Source organism: Mustela putorius, unplaced genomic scaffold, assembly GCF_011764305.1.
Source record: "Mustela putorius furo isolate JIRA1106 unplaced genomic scaffold, ASM1176430v1.1 tig00003853_pilon_pilon_pilon, whole genome shotgun sequence".
Classification (NCBI taxonomy): domain Eukaryota; kingdom Metazoa; phylum Chordata; class Mammalia; order Carnivora; family Mustelidae; genus Mustela; species Mustela putorius.
Window position 1 is genome coordinate 11,920,231 of NW_025422005.1, and position 17,068 is coordinate 11,937,298.

The 17,068-nt window shown below is 49.9% G+C and overlaps 1 protein-coding gene across 2 annotated transcripts in view; it reads left to right on the plus strand.

Moving 5' to 3' along the window:
• The window catches only part of PADI4 (peptidyl arginine deiminase 4), a 37,421-nt gene that overhangs the window by 10,135 nt on the left and 10,218 nt on the right, over positions 1 to 17,068 (plus strand). For both annotated transcript variants that reach the window (XM_004741359.3, XM_013048512.2), the window contains exons 2-10: positions 3,764 to 3,944; positions 6,089 to 6,155; positions 8,264 to 8,331; positions 9,572 to 9,689; positions 11,096 to 11,221; positions 12,756 to 12,934; positions 13,077 to 13,180; positions 14,207 to 14,318; positions 15,665 to 15,772. In XM_004741359.3, coding sequence (XP_004741416.2) covers positions 3,764 to 3,944; positions 6,089 to 6,155; positions 8,264 to 8,331; positions 9,572 to 9,689; positions 11,096 to 11,221; positions 12,756 to 12,934; positions 13,077 to 13,180; positions 14,207 to 14,318; positions 15,665 to 15,772 — 1,063 coding nt within the window. The remainder of the gene's footprint in view (positions 1 to 3,763; positions 3,945 to 6,088; positions 6,156 to 8,263; positions 8,332 to 9,571; positions 9,690 to 11,095; positions 11,222 to 12,755; positions 12,935 to 13,076; positions 13,181 to 14,206; positions 14,319 to 15,664; positions 15,773 to 17,068) is intronic.

Genomic DNA, 17,068 nt, shown 5'->3' on the forward strand with positions numbered 1-17,068 from the left:
ATTTTCAGGGCAATGATACTATTCTGTATGATACCATAATGGTGGATACATGTCACCATGCATACATTTGTTTAAATTCATAGACTGTACAACACCAAAAGCAAAACATAATGTAAACTGCAGACTTTGGATGATTATGATAGACCTATCAATTTTAACGAGTGTACCACTCCAGTGGATGATGCTGATAATGAGAGAGGCTGTGCATGGGGGTGGAGGGCAGGAGATATATGGAAAATCTTTGTACCTTCCACTCAATTTTGCTGTGATCCTAAAGCTTCTCTAAAAAATAAAATCTATTTTTTAAAAAATTCAAATTATTACTTTTCATTTTTAAGCCTTAAATCCACCTGGAGCTTGTTTTGGTATATGGTGTGAGGATGGGATCGATTTAATTATTTATCCAATTTAACTATTTTCCCTATGAGCGAGCAATTGTTCCACCACCATTTGTTACATAATATTCCCTTTGCCTGCTTATTTACAAGATCACTTCAGACAGGTCAAGGAGAATCTCTCTCTCTCTCTCTCTTTAATTAACATATAATGTATTATTTTTTTCAGGGGTATAGGTCTTACACAATTCACAGTGCTCACCATAACACATACCCTCCCCAATGTCCATCACCCAGCCACCCCATCTCTCCCACCCTCCTCCACTCTAGCAACCCTCAGTTTGTTTCCTGAGATTAAGAATCTCTTATGGTTTGTCTCCCTCTCTGGTTTCATCTTGTTTCATTTTTCCCTCCCTTCCTCTATGATCCTCTCTCTTGTTTCTCAAATTCTTCATATCAGTGAAGTCATATGAAACTTGTCTTTCTCTGGTTGACTTATTTCACTTAGCACAATACCCTCTAGTTCTATCTGTGTCATTGCAAATGGCAAGATTTCATTTTTGATGGCTGCATAATATTTCAGTGTGTGTGTGTGTGTGTGTGTGTGTGTGTGTGTGTGTATGTGTACTACATCTATCCACTCATCTGCTGATGGACATCTAGGCTCTTTCCATAGTTTGGTTACTGTGGCTATTGCTGCTATAAACATTGGAGTGCAGGTGCCCCTTCAGATCACTACATTTGTATCTTTGGGGTAAATACCCAGTAGCACAATTGTTCGGTCATAGGGTAGCTCTATTTTCAACTTTTTGAGGAACCTCCATACTGTTTTCCAGAGCAACTGCCCCAGCTTGCATTCAGTATAGGAGGTTTCACCTTTCAGGGAGAATCTCTCTTAAGTTACATCTGTCATTTGTCCCTGCCTGAGCCATTATAGCACCATCCATAGCTTCCTGGTAACTCGTACCTGGTATAGCAAGTCCCTTACCTTTTGCTTCTTTTCCTTAAGGAGTACTTTGATTGTGTTAATCCCTTGGTTTGTCATGTCACTCCTGGAATCAACTTGTCAAGTTCCATGAAATGTCCTGGAATTCCATGTTATTTCCTTCTATTAATTTGGGTCTTCTCTAATGTTTTCAATAGGTTTGGTTTTCTCCATAAAATCCTTTCATATCTTTTGTTAGATTTATCCTAGGTACTTTACAGTGTTTTTTCCTAATGTAAATTATATATCTATTTATAAAAATTATTTTTCTAACTATTTACTGCTGCTGTACAGAAATGCAACTGATTTTTGCCTCTCCACCTTACTATCTGCCTTATTGAATTCTTAGTATTTTTTTTTAATTTAGGGTTTAAAATTTGGAGGGGATGTTACAGATAATCATGCTGTTGGGTTCTGTTACCTTTTATCAACTATCTACAAAATAATCTGCCTTTCCTGTGGGGATTTTTTTTCATTTTTCTTATTTTTTCCCTTGATCAATCTTGCCAGAAGTTTACCAGTTATATTAGTCTATTTTTGCTTTGTTGATTTACTTGTTTTATATTTCACGGATTTCTACCATCTTTATTTTCTGTGTTTTGGGAGATTACATTCTATTCGGTTTTTCTGTTTTGTCCTATATACTTATTTTTTAACTTTTCTCTTCTTTTTGAAGATCTAAGCATTTAAGGCACAAAGCAACACCTTTAGCTCCCCCAAAAGTTTTGAAATGTAGTATTTTAAATATTGCTCAATCCTAAGTATTATTATTTAATTTCCATTAATTGTCCGTTGACTTGTAAATTACCTATAAGTCTGGTTTTTAAATTTCCAAATGTATGGGGCTTAAAAATGGACTTTATATTAGTGACTCCTAACTTAGTCATATTCTGATCAAAGATTGTGCTACCTATGCTGTATATGACCTATCCTTTAACATTTGCTGCAACTTGCTTTGATGGTTAACTATGAAATCAATGTTTTTTTATTGATCCATGTGCGCAATATATTTACCAGTTGTGGAGCAAGGAATTCCATATATGCGTAACAAATCAAGCTTGTTAATTTTGTTACTAATTTTTTCATCTGCTTAATCTATTGTTGATTGAGAAAGAAGACTTGCAGTCTTCAACTGTGATGATGGGTTTGTCAACTTCTCCCTGCATTTCTATCAGTTTTGCCTTATATGTATATGGAGCTATGTTATTAGGTGCATACAAGTTTAGAAATATCTTCTGGGTGAATTGAGCCTTAAATTATTAGGTTGTGTTCCTCTCTATTGCTAATAGTGTTTTTTTAATCTAAAAATTAACTTTATCTGATATTAATATACCCACCCCAACCCTCTTTTGGTCAGTATTGGCCTAATGTATGTTTTTCCTTTCCTTTAAATTTCATCTTTTCTGGATCTTTATATTTTAGGTATGCCTCTTACAAATTTCATATAGCTGAGTTTTGTTTCTTTATAGTCAAAACTCTCTTTTAACTGGTAACATTGATACAGTGACACTTATTTTGATTATACATATATTTGGACTTGTTTTTACCTTTTTTGGTATTTTTATTTTTACAGTTTTTTATCGGGGGACCTGGATGGTTCAGTCAGTTAAGCATCTGTCATCAGCTCAGGTCAGGATCTTGGAGTTCTGGGATTAAGCCCCACATTAGGCTCCCTGCTCAGCAAGGAGTCTGCTTCTCCCTCTCCATCTACCCCTCCCCATCACTCATGTTCTCTCTCTCACTCTCTCAAATAAATTTTAAAAATCTTTATTTATATTTATTTATATATATACATATATTTATGTATATGTATAAAATTTTGTGGGGTATACAATTCAAAGTAAAATACTTTTTCCAAAATACTTTGCAGATGTTATTCAGTTGTCTTCTGGATTTTGTTGTTGCTATTGGGAAACCTGCTTTTAATCTAATAGTAATTCCTTCATAGGTGACCTGACTCTTCTTTCTGGATATCTTTAATATCTCCTCTTTGTTTTCAGTGTTCCTCAAATTAACCTCCATGGTGTGTATGTGTGTGTATGTGTGTGGATGCACACAGAGAAGGGAGTCCTTGGAGATCTCTCTTATGTCATGATTTCAGCATGCTCTAAAAAGTATATTTTAATCACGATCTAGTTGTTTTGCAAGGGGAAGGTCCTTCAGAGTACCGGTGTGCCATATGCCAGAAGCAGCAGTTTGTGCTGCTCTGTGTGTCCATCCCTCTGCAATTCTCCTAGCCCAAGTGTAACCTCTTCAGGTCAGGAAAATTTCTTTTTTGTTTCTCGCTACCTACCAACAACCTCACAGTACTTCATTTCCATGGTCAGAGTTGACTGGCTACCATGTGGGGTTTACTGTTGCTGGGGGGAAAGGGAAGAATGTTGGGAGAGCAGTGGAGGGCCCTCACTGAGCCCCTCTTTCCTCCCTATTGTCTCTTCCACAGCTCTGCCCCCACAGGCTACACATCCTTCAGCATCAATGCATCCCCAGGAGTGGTCGTGGATGTTGCCCACGGCCCTCCAGCCAAGAAGAATACCACAGGTTCCTCCAAGTGGTCCCTGGACCCTAGCCTGGAAGTGAGCTTGAGGATGAAAGCTGCCAGCAGTAGCACAGGTGACCAGAAGGTGAGTGTGGTAGCCGTGGGGTGGGATGCGTGGGAGGAGGTCAGCAGGTGGCAGCAGGTCAGCTGCTCACGGTCCACCCCGTACTGACCCACAGCCCCAACCCTGGCAGAGCGTCCCCTTTTCTGGATACTATGGAGACCGTTCCAGCCATAGAATCCTGGCAGACAATACAGGGATGTTGGAGGGTTATGGAAGCTGGGTTTTTACTAAATTCCTCCATTCAGCAAATGTTTAGTATTCACCTCCTACATGCCAGGCACTGCCAGGCACTGGGGATAGAGAAGGGAACAGGACAGGTGAGGTTGCAGCCTGCATGGGGCTTACAACCTATGGGTAAAATACAGGTAAGTCGTTATAAGAGGTGGTGAGTGCTAAGGAAGCCCTGGGAAGCTCTGGTCCATGCCCACTTCCTGTGGCTGCTGGACAAATGACCAGAAGCTACTGGCTTAAATCAGCAGAAATGTATTCTCTCTGGAGAACAGAAGTTCAAAATTAAAGTGTCTTCAGAGCATCACTCCTTCTGGAGGCTCTGGAAGAACCAGTTCTTGGCCTCCTTCAGCTTCCTTAAACTCTAGTCTCTGCTTCTATGGTCTTGTTCCCCCTCCCCCACGCTGTCAACTCTCCCTCTGCTTCACTCTTATAAGGACCCTAGTCACTGGATTTAAGGTCTCCCTGGATAATCCGTGATGATCTCATCTCAAGACCCTTAACTACATCTGCAAAGACCTTTTTTCCAAATAAGGTCACATTCACAGGTTTCAGGAATTTGGATGTGGACATATGTTTTTGGGGACCACCACTCAACCCACTCCACCCCTCTGACTATAGATAAGCTCAACAAGATCCTCTGGGGTTCCCACAGAGATCTGGGCCAATGAGCAGTTGTTTCCAGCAGGACAGTCCATTCAGTCTTCCCTTGGGACAGAGAGTACTTGCCTACTATAGAAGCATAGAACTTGAGCCTCAAAGTATTATGTAACATAAATACATATGTTAATATTTTCTCAACATAAGTGGTGGTATATGCAACCAAAGAAGACTTCCTGGAAGAAGTGGCAAGCTGAAGGAGGTAGGAATGATCTGCCTAAGAGAGGGAAATCAGAGTGAGAACTCTATATGGGATATGTGGCCTGTGTGTACACTCTAGAGGAAGAGATGGTCAGGCATGTGCTGGGGAAACTGAGGAAGAGATGTATGGCAAGAAAAGAGGGTGAAGATGGAATTGGGGGACAGAGGTAGCCAGTATTAGAGAGTTTGGCATCAGGGACCTCACTTTCTGAGGGCAACAGGAAGCCAGTGAAAACCTACTATCTAGGGAATAACAAGTTTGCATTTGTCTTAGAAAGACCCTGCTGGCCGCAGTGTCCTGAGTAGACTGGATCCAGGCAGTCGACTAGAGGCTGGTGCCATGGTCTAGACATGAAGTGATGGTGGCTGTGACATTTCCCTGGATCCCCACTCCCCTCAGGACAGACCCAAACCCCTCAGTCTATCCCCTCAGGAGAGCCTCTTCTTCTGGCTCTTTGGTTTTACATTGGGGAAACTCCCCTCTGCCATTTTCACTTCAAAGTGTCCATCCTGGTGCTCTGCCCTCCCCTGGTCAGGGTGGATCAGTCAGATCCACTCTTCCTGGATTTTGAACCCTGGGCAGTAAGGGTTGGTGTTTTTTGATCTTCACCAGCACTGAAGAGACCAGCTCCCCAAAGCTCCCACTGTCCAGATCCCCAGAAGGCTCCGGCTCCAGCCTTTCCAAGATCTGGTTCTGCAGGTCCTCTCCACCCCTTCTGCTTGCTGGAGCCAGTTTCTATGGCTTACAGCAAGTGCCCTCCCACTGATGCCCCCTCCACCATGTCTCTGGCTGCTGAGCTCCTACTCGTCCCTCAGAGTGTATCTCCCTGATACTACCCAGGTTGGCTCAGCCCTTCCATTTCTGGGCTCCCACAGGACCCTCATCTAAGTATCATAAGTATTTGAGTTATTTCCCCCCCCCCATGCACATCAGTTGGGTGTTTCTATAGGTTGGTACCACCTCTTACTCACCCTGTCTTCTCAGCATCTCACCCTGGACTGGCACAGAGCAGGAGTCCAGTTAGTGTCTGTTGAATGACTAAGAAAAGACCTTCATGGTTTGCTCTGTCTTTTAGGTTCAGATTTCATATTATGGACCCAAGATCAACCCCGTCCAAGCCCTGCTCTATGTCACCAGTGTTGGTAAGTGATGACCGGGTTCTTGGGATGCCACTGCCCCTCTCCACATACACACACCTTTGCAAGGTGTCTCTCCAGGAGAAACTATATTCTGGAGCTTACTTTAGACTGAGAAGAGAAAAGGGACAATTTTCTTGCTAGTTATACATCTTGTGGTTCATAAATATTCCCTCCCCAGTTGGTGAGCCATAAAGTAATTCAACTGGGGCAAGAGAGAGAGCATTTCCAGGGAGTTCCATCATATGTTAATATTTTCTCAACATAAGTGGTGGTATATGGATTTTCCACATATGAGTCTCTATACCTTTTTGACACTTCAAATATTTATAAAAAAAGTAGATGATGACACTGTCTTATACAATAATATATAGACTGATGTTCCCCAAATGCCATGACTTACATCTTGTCTTCACCATTTTGCCATACCAACGATCTGACTACACTCATATTTATTTAACATTCTTCTTTAAATAAAGTAATTTTCTAACTTGAACTCATCTTGAACAATAATATTATATGATTATCATTACCATTTAAATGTGCATTAAGGGGGCACCTGGGTGGCTCAGTGGGTTAAAGCCTCTGCCTTCGGCTCAGGTCATGATCCCAGGGTCCTGGGATCGAGCCCCACATTGGGCTCTCTGCTCAGCAGGGAGACTGCTTTCCCCTTTCTCTCTGCCTGCCTTTCTGCCTACTTGTGATCTCTGTCTGTGCTTTTAAAAAAATTTTTTAATTTTCTGTCTACTTGTTAATCTCTGTCTGTGATCGAATAATTGGGCTCTAAATAGAAATCTCTCTCTTAAAACTTGTGATTTCTCTCTGTCAAATAAATAAATAAAATCTTTAAAAAAAAAAAAAATTTTTTTAATTAATTTAAAAAAATGTGCATTAAGTATCAGAATAGCATGTGAAAATTTCAGCTTTCATTTCGTTAATGAGTTTCATTTGTAAATACACATTCATTTCATTAGAGCACATTTAAATAATACAAATAATATAGCACTAATTCTATACCAGGCACTCTGCTAAGACTTTACCTTTGAACCTTACAACAATCCTGGGATCCCTGGGTGGCTCAGTGGTTAAGCATCTGCCTTCGGCTCAGGTCATGATCCCAGTGTCCCCGGACCAAGCCCCATATCCAGCCCCTCACTCACTGAGGAGTCAGCTTCTCCCTCTGCCCCTGGCCCTGCCTGTGCTCTTTCTCTCTCCCTATCTCTCAAATAAATAAATAAAATCTTAAAAAAAAAAAAACCAACCTTACAACAATCCCATGAAGTTGGTACAATTATATCTCATTTTACAGATGAGGAAACTGAGGCACAAGAGGTAGACAGATCTCCCTAAGTTCATGCTGCTGGCTAGTGAAGGAGCCAGTAATCCAGAGCACTAAACTCTATGCTGCTCTGGCCTGATGCTAAAATATGGCTGTGGGTGTGTTTAAAAGTTCATTCAGGTCAGTTTCACATGGTGAGCTCACAAAGTCACTACCTTCGGTATGGGCACACAGATCTATGTCACTGGGAAGACTGTGATCACGTGTTCTGATGACGGTGGGAAGGACTTAGAAACAGATGTATGCTTTCTTAGCCCTGACATCTGGACAGAGGGGGGTAGGTTTGGGGCCATGGTTTGTCCCCACTGCAGCCATAATGCACATCAGGAAAAGCCAGGTGGGGCTGGAGTGACCACTGTATCCCTGGTTCCAAGGTCACTGGGGGCTAACATTGGGGCCAGAGGACTTTGAGAACCTGGTTAGGTGTCCTTCCAGGAGTTTGGCTCCAAGCATCCCATTGGGGTGGCCAGGAAATCTTTCTGAATTCTTTCTGAGCCCCTGAAAGTCGCCAGATGTGTAGGATCTGGTTGGCATCACAGCTGTGGCGAGGCCCCCCAAACCCCTGACAAGGAGAATGGGTGTGGTCAGAAGCTCCAGCTCTGCTCTTTGGGTTGCCATTAAACATCTTCTTTGGAGACATGGGGGTGTCTTTGAATTCGTGCCTCCTCGGAAGGGGAGGGAGAGAAGCCATGGGGGACAATCTCCCGGGGACCACACTGAGTGCCTTGACCTTGTACATTCACCAACCCTCTCCTCTTACTCGGTGGGGCTGCAGAAATCTCCTTGAGCACGGACATCACCCGCACTGGCAAAGTGAAGCCCATCGGTGCCAAGAAGGGCCAGGTATGCTCAAGCCTCCCGACACTCCAGGTGCTACCTCTGCTGGGGTCTCCTCTTGCGCCCTCTGGTGGTGATGGCATGAATGGCCGTCTGTCCCTCCAGGAAGAACAAGGCAAAGGAGAAAACAAAAAAACACCCTTTCCATTTTGATTTACGTATTTCCCATCTCTTTTGCAAAACTAGATTTTCACCGGTTGTGAGTTCTGAGAACGTGTTGTGCAAATTAGAAACTATAGAGTCATCAGGTTAATGCCCAGCAGAGAAAAAATTTGCTGGCAGTTCTTAACTCTGGGGGGAAAAAAAAAATCCCCCCATGCCCGGGTTTCCCTAGCTAGGGGGAGAGGTCCCCACGGTGCTGCCCACAGGGAGTGAAGAGCAGAGAAAGGGAGAACTGGCAGGGGGCAGAAGAGGGAAGGAGCTGCACTGGGACAGCCAAAGTCTGTTGCTGAAAGACAACGGAGGGTTAAGAGGTGCGGCATAAAGGTAGCCTTACCTGGATCTGAGGACAAAGCCCAGGGTGTTCCTGAAATCCCCAAGCTGCCTGTACAGCTTAATGCTGGTGTGCCCTTTAGGAGGATATGTCCTGTCAAAAGATGAAGATCCCTCCGTGGGGTCAGCTAAAAGCAGAGGGAGGGATTACGGCTCTAGAGTGGAATCTGTCTTTCTGTCCCTCCTAGAATGCAGTCATTCCCAGGGGGCCAACGCAGTCCTGCAAATAGAAGAGATCATCCCTATTAGATCCCTACTGGGAGGGGCTGCTGAATTTGCTTTAATCTTTGGAGGGACAGCAACTGGCTGCTAAGAATAGTACCCACACTTTGGCGAATGAGTAATGAAGAGTTCACATAAGAGTAACGATTTAGATTATCCTGGATCTTGGCTGAATGACCTTTCCTCGTTCATGCTCTCTCTCAGTTGCTCTCAATCTGACAGTAGGATCTTGGCATGAATATTTTTTTTTTGACAGAAGCTGGGTTTTTTTTTAAGCTGTTAAAATAAATTTTACTATCTTGGGGGTCGTTTTTTGAAGTGGTTCAATTGCGTTTTTGGTGACCGTGTTTAGGATTTTTGGAACAGGCGAACATTCCCCTCTTGGGGCTAAAGAATTCGCTGATGTGGAAGCGAGATCTGTAAACCACACAAGGCTCGTGAGGGGCTGCAGAGAGCGGTTATGCTTCCCCCAAGAGCTGGAGGGACATATGCAGGTTTCTAGATGTGGCCCGTCTGTGCTGGGTGTCCACAGAGGACCTGGACCTGGGGCCCACGCGGGCAAGGCGCCATCCTGCTGGTGAACTGTGACAGAGACAATCCCAAATCTTCCACCATGGACTGCAAGGACAATGATGTGCTGGACAGCCAAGGTGAGGACCCCCGGCCCTCAGCGTCCCCCCTGCCCAGAGAGCTCATGGAAATAGAGCTTGGTTGGTCTTTTTGTAAAGTCCTTTTGTCTATGCAGCCTGAGCTTGGTAACAGCCCTCAGAGATGGGGTTTAAAGAAAGCATGTTCTTGTTAGCTTGTCCATTGCATAAGAAGAAGAATGGACAAGGTCCCGAAGAGGGTAAGTGACTCACCCAAGGTCACACAGTAGCCAGAGAAGAGCCAGGACCAGGACTGAGTCTCCCAATGCCTCCTCCAGGACCCATGCTCCGGTCCATGGCCCAAACTAAATTTCTGCTCTTGGGTCAAAGCTGGGACCCAAAATCATTCAAAATGAAAGCCAAACTCCGCCCCAAAGCCCCGTCAGAGCAGCCCCGAGCCCGTGCCCCATGCCGGACACTGCTCTGACCTCTTCAGAATTAACCCATCTGGTCTTTCAGTACAAGGCTTGGAAGTACATACTGTCCTCAGCCCTATTTTACAGATGGGGAAACTGAAGCAATTTGCTTAAGGCCACATAGCCAGTAAGTCACAGGCTCCGGATGTGGAATCAGGCACCCTGACACCACGGAGAGACACAAGGATGGTGGTGGGCGTAGGGTCTCCGCCAGCAGCACCCCTCTGAAGTGTGGCTGGGATGCAGGAGGGCTCTGGGGGAGGGACATCGGCCAGCCACGGCGGCAGCGCTGGCCTTCCCGGGAAGCTGCACACGCAGCATAGAAATGGATGCATTTGGAAGTTGCATGCAACTGTCTCTGCCTGATGCCAAGGAGCAGCCCCTATGAAGTGCCCGGCCCTAATCAAAAGAGCCAGTACCCTTCATGGGTGCTCCTGGGATGCGGGCTGCCGCAGTAAGCCCTTCATACACATGACCTCACCCTCCCCTGTGCATGGACACGACCCTTAGCTCTGTTTACTGACGAGGAAGCAGAGACACGGAGAGATGAAATACCTCCCAGGATCCCACAGATCCAGGGCTCGAACCCACCACCTCTGATTCCCTTCACCCGGGAGCTAATGCCCAGAGGAGACCCCTGTCCAGCTTCCCTCTCCCCACACCTGTGTTGGCTATCATTCGGGCTGGTTCACTTCCCACTCCGGCCCAGAGGAAAAACACATCCACTCAAATAGTTACCCAGCACACTGTCATGCCCTAGTCCTTGTTCTCGGCGCTTCTAGATGCTTCTAGGCTCCGGGGGCTGGGGACAGAGCAATCAACAAGCCAGCCGTGGCCCCTGCTTCACCGAGCTTGCCTCCTAAGCTCATTCCAAAATGAAAATCATTATTTAAATCCTGGCAAGGGCGTGATGAAGATCAAACCAGGCGACAGGGTTGAGGGGGGTGGGGTCTGAGGGGAGCCGTGAGAGAGGAGAGGGTCTTCTCATTCCAGACCTGCAGGACATGTCCCCGATGACTCTGAACACCAACACCCCCAGGGACTTCTTCACCAAGCATCGGCTGCTCCTCCATGTGTCCAAGTCAGAGATGGACAAAGTCAGGGTGTTTCAAGCCAGCCGTGAGTTGCCTTCGACATTCACTTGGGGTCCCCTTCCTGCCCTGGCACAGCCCCCTCTCACCCCCCTTCAGCCAATAATTCCTGAGCCCCTGTTCAGTAGCACGTTCTAAGAACCAGAGATACAGCAGTGAGCAAGGTGGACATCCCTGCCTCTCTCCCTTCTAGAAAGGGCAGGCAGACGAAATGCAAAGAAACAAGAAGCTGGTGTCTGGTGCTGGTGAGACCAGAGGAGCTCCCTCCCCAGGACTGCTGTAACAGTGTCTGTCTCTTCCTCTCTGCCACACACACACACACAGACACACACGCACGCACACACACACACACACACACACAGGACTCTTGTGTACAGAGAGTGTTGCATCCGAGCCGAGCTGACCGCGGTGTTAGGTAATAGTGTGATCGCCAGCGTCCTGCTCATCAAAGACACCATGAACTTCTCAGCGGCTCACGAGCCCCCGCTGCTGAGTGCCGGGCTTGTTCGAGGCTCAGGGCATGGAGCAAAGAACAGGACAAAGCTCCTGTCCATGTGTCACTTTCCTCTGGCTGGGTTGAGAGAGACCATGTACAGAATAACTAAGTAAAGCATCTAGTGTGTCTGATGGGGTTAAATCCTGCGCTGAAGAATGTAGCAGGGAATGGGGTGCGGTTGAGGGGTGGAGCCTGGGGACCCGCAGGAGAGGGGGCTGGGGAAAGCTTTCCCCCTAAGGTGTCATTTGAGCAGAAGGAGATATGGGAACAGTCACGCAGACACCCAGGGGAAGGGCATTCCAGGCTGTGGGAAGCTCAAGTGCAAAGGCCCTGAGGTGGGATCATTCCTATGGGGTTGAGGAAGGCAGGCAGGGAGGCCGGTGTGGCTGGAGAGCAGGATGAGGCGTTCAGGTGGTTGATGAGGGTGGAGAAGAAAGGGGCGGGGCCAGCTCGGGTAGGCAGGGGTGACTCTGCCTTCTAGTCCGAGCCCCGTGGGGAGGCCAGCTGAGGGCTTTGTGTAGAGGCACGACTAGATCTGACTTACTTCCATCCCGGATCAACTTGATTAGACTGACATTGACTTAGTGGCAAACCAACTCTTTGCCTCCGCTGAGGCATCCCCTCCTCCAGGAAGCCTTCCATGACGCTTCGGGGTTCTCTCCATCACAGCACGCATTACCATCTGTGATTTGACTGTCTCTGGTCCTCCTTCCTTCCCCTACTCCTTGGGGACTAGGACAGGGACTACCTCCCTGGTCTCCCCAGGCGTCCGCTGAGAGCCGGTGCTCAGGAATGAATGAATGCCTGGTGAATGATGAATGAATGAAGGAACTGTAATGTGCGTTGGACTGGTGTGTGTATGGTTGGGAATGGCTCAGACTCCCCCTCCCCCATCACTCCACCCCTGGAGCCCCAGCCAGGGGACGATGTCCCACCTGATGCTTTTAGTTTCTTTGTCCTACGGTGGGCCCATTTAGCGGTGACATGTCATCCGGAGTGTGGTGGCCTCACGAAGGCGTCACGGCCCCCGGGGGACACGAAGACCTGAGCCTCCTTTATTCACCAGGCGGCAAACACATCTCCAGGTACAGGGTGGTCCTGGGGCCCCAGCAGCCCAGTCACCCCCTGGAGCTCCCGGGCGGCCAACACAGCGTGGACTTCTACGTGGAGGGCCTCGCCTTCCCAGACGTCAGCTTCCCGGGGCTCATTTCCCTCACCGTCTCCCTGCTGGACACGTCCAACCCGGTAGGCCAAGAGGAGACCCGAGCTCCCGGGCCTTGGCCCACCTCGTGGGTGGGTGGGGGGGGGGGGTACCGAGCCTTGCCAGGAAGCGGTAGGTATCGGAGCCCGGCCGTGGTGACAGCCCTGGCCTCACCCACACCTTCAGGATCTTCCCGCCGCCCTGCTTTTCCAAGACAGCGTGGTCTTCCGTGTGGCCCCCTGGATTATGACCCCGAACACTCAGCCCCCAGAGGAGGTGTACGTGTGCAGGTGAGGGTCCCTGGTGGGGCACAGATGCACCAGCAGGTGCCCTGGCTTCTGGCCACAGCCCCCACCCCGGACCCGAAATATCTGCTGTTTAAATGGGGGAAAATGACTCCCACAGCAACATGCCGAAGGCTTCTGGCCAATTTGGAATAAAAAGGCAGGGTAGTGCCTGTTGCTACTGTTTTGCCCTTGCTCTCCTACCCTAATGCAGAAGTGGGGGGGGGCAGCTTTCTCTCCCGAAGGCCCAGAGAGTTTTCTAGACCTGGTAGATGAAAGCCCTCCGTCTCTGAGCCGGCCTGCCCAGGCTCAGTGAATTGCCTGTGGACCTCCCGCACCAGAGACCATTTCAAATGCTTGTTCCCGGCCAACCCCAGATCTGTGGGGTCTGGGGTCTGGGGATAGGGCCCAGCTGCCCTTTAACAAGCTGCTGTGGGGAGCCTTGGCATCCATCTCACCATCTGAGAACACCTGTTGAGTACACTGGGGTCTCAGAGGGCCCCTCTGCTCTTCTCTTGCAGCTGCTTCCGGGCAGAAGGGGTGAGGGGTGAGCTGGTGGCTGCCGGGAGGTCAGGTCGTAGGCTGGAAGCCAGCAAGGCCTGGGTTCAAAGCCTGGTGCTGTCTAGCCATGTGGCATGACCCTTAGTGGCAAACCAACTCTTTGCCTCGGCTGAGGCATCCCCTCCTCCAGGGGGGCCTTGAGCGTTGACCTTGAGCGTTGACCTCCTCATTGTGGCTTCTCCCAGATGGAAGGGGAGCCTGCTGGTCCCCTCAGGGATTGCTGTAAGAGTTCAGTGAGATGTTTGCTGAGAGCAGAGAGAAAGGATGAGCCGGCATTGCCATCCAGGCCACGAGCATCTCCCGAGCGTCTCCTGAGCGACCACTGTGCCCCTCCCCGCATCCATCCAGGCCTGAGCTCCTGCTCCACCCCTAGGGACCCTGCAGGGGTGCAACTTGCCCCCTCAGAGCCTGGCCAAGGCCACCGTCTGCTGAATCCAGAGCCCTGAGAAGCTTTTTTCTTGCCCTTTCTAGGGTGCTTGAAAATGAGAACTTCCTGAAGTCAGTGATAGCTCTAGCCAAGGAAGCCAAGTGCAAGGTCACTGTCCCCTCCGAGGAGCAGAGCAACGATGACCGGTGGATGCAGGTCTGTGCCCCGTGGGGCGGGGGGGGTGGGGTGGGTGAGACACACAGGGTGGATCTTCCTGAAGGTCAGGGGACATGGGAGGCCCAGGCTCCTGGGGCTGGGGGCCACCCTTCCTCAGATGGGCAGGAAGTGAGGTGCTTCTGAGGGCCCGGGCATGTGGGGGCTCAGGCTGGTGAGTAAAGCGACCTTTACGGCCAACCACAGCCTGTCTGGCAGGGTCACCAAGGTACAGGCCACCTTCCTGCCTGGAAACTCTCAGATGCCCCGGAAATGATGCAAAGCTCAGAGGGTTGGAGCTCAACCCATCCCTCCAGGGGTGGATCCCAGCCAGCTTCAGGCCACACCCCTGCTCCAGCACTTTCCATCTCCTCCCTCTCAGCCTGCCTCCAGCCCCACCCCACCCCAACCTGGCGATCCCTCACCTTTGGCCAGCCTGCCTGGTGGCCACACTATCCTTGTACCCTTGTCCTGTGCCAGGCTGCCCATCAGGCCATGAACTCCCCAAGGGCAGAGACTGAGTCTCACGCAGCTCAGCACCCCAGCACCCGGCACGGGGCAGTGGCTGCAGGCGGCTGGCAGACCCACCGAGCCCTCTTGCCACTCTCTTGCTTTCTCGGGCTCTTTGCCCTCCCTTGCCCTCCCGCAGCATTCCCCCTGCTCCCACCTCCTCCATGCCTCCGCGCCTGCTCTTCCCTCTCTCCGCTGTCCTCCAGGTCCCGTTCTTACAATCCCAGCTAGAAAGCCTCCCCCAGCAAAAATCTCCCATCTGTCTCCCAAACCCACAGAGAACACCCCTTCCTTTCTAGAAGTCCTGTCTGGGCTAAGTCAGACAGAACAGTATAAAAGTGCTGGTAGCTCCGTCTTTGACCTACAAGAGTGGCCGTTTCAGGGGGGGTCATAGGGGGGTCCCGTCCAACATCACCTCTATCAGAATACAGGCAGAATTTGCACCAGGTGCACTTCGGAGCCCTCCCCACTTCTGCCCTGTGGGCAAGGCTGGGTCTGAACTGCCCCCCCTTCTCTGCCTGTCTCAGCCCCATCAGGAGCCCCTCCTTCCTGACCCATCACATCCTCACACTGGGTGCTCGGTGACCAGCTCCCCGAGGACAGAGCCTGAGGCTCGCTTACCAGGTCCCCAGCACCGACAGCACTCAGCCCCTGCACTCACCAGCAGTGGGGGTGAGCCCTCTTGTGCACACACGGGAAGACAAGCTCTGTTCCCTCCTGGAACACTGCATGGGAATTTGCCCTTGACCACAGAGGGAGAGTGGATGGGTCCATGCCCCCTCCTTGCACTGGGTGTCACGGCCATGCCCATCAGCGCTCCTTCCCCTCCCCCTGCACAGGACGAGATAGAAATCGGCTACATCCAAGCCCCACACAAGACCCTGCCTGTGGTCTTTGACTCTCCGAGGAACAGGGGCCTGAAGGAGTTCCCCATCAAATGCCTGCTGGTACGTGCTGGTGGGGCTGCAGCTGCTGAGATCCCCCCACCCAAGGCCCCCTTCCTCACCACCTGTGGCTGAGCACCCCGGCTCCATAGCAGGAGCCCTTCCTGCTGGGGCAGCGATCACGCAGGTGGGCCATGACCTTTTTGTCGCCGCTGAGATAAGATCTAGCTCCCCCTTTCCCAAAGCTCTTTCCAGCCGTGAGTTCGGCCTGTCCTCAAAATAGCCCTGCCAAGGACATCGGGTCTGGCTGTGGCTTCCTTGTCCCATTGAAAATGCTCTTGCTGCAAGGTGTGGTGGGTTGGGCCAGGACTGGAACCTTCTTCGGTGTCTGGCTGGAGGCTCTGTCTTTTGGGGAAGGAGAGTCTGGCCTTTGTGGGGGATATGGGGTGGGTTTGGGGATCAGAGTGGTCATTTCCCAGGTGTGACTCTGCAGGTGTTTGGGGGTGGGGTGACATGTCGGTGAATCAAGCTGGACTAGCCCGGCAGGATCGCGTAAGCTCAGCACAGAATGCTAACGAGGGGAATAGTTACGTTCATCGAGCGTGCGTCCTGGGTCAGACATGACGCCAAATTCTTTACATGCACTGACTCATTTAATTTGCCTGGCAACCTTTAATCTAGATATTATCACGAGGCCCATTTTATAGATTAAGAAACCGAGGCTCAGAGAGGGGCAACCGCTTTTCCAAGGTCACACGATGAGAGGAGAAGCTGGCACCGAAACCGGGCGGGCCTGGCCCCGGGGAGCTCTGTACCCCGTGTGCTGCCAGGCGCGCACCCCGGGTGCTGAGAGCCCCTGACTCCAGGCGCCGGGGAAGCACGGAGGAAGGGGTGTGGTGTGTGGGGTGCAAGGTTTGCTTCCCCGGGAGCACCCTGAGCCCCAGGGAAGAGGAGGCAGCCCTGCCCACACAGGAGGCTTTGAAAGGAAATCTGAGTTCAACTCAGCGACTCGTCTGAGTCTCGCTCACTCCCCTGCCCTGGGTGGTGATGATGGAGAGACTTTGTTGGGTCCATGGCGTCTCTTCGACTGGAACCAGGTTACCCCTGTTTCAGGACCACCACGGGAATAAATAATCCTGATGGCCCGTGGGGACCCTAGCCCATCCCCCTGCTCTCAGCCCTGCTCTGCTCAGCGACCGGTCTCCCACTGCCATGCTCCCAGGGTGACAGAGGCCAGATGTTCTGACATCACCAGCCACATCTCCCGAGTCCTTCCAGGCAGATGGACACTTCAGCACAGGGGTCCCCGCCTCTCCCACACCCAGGCTTGGATGAGAGGCTGCGACGTGTTCTTAGGCA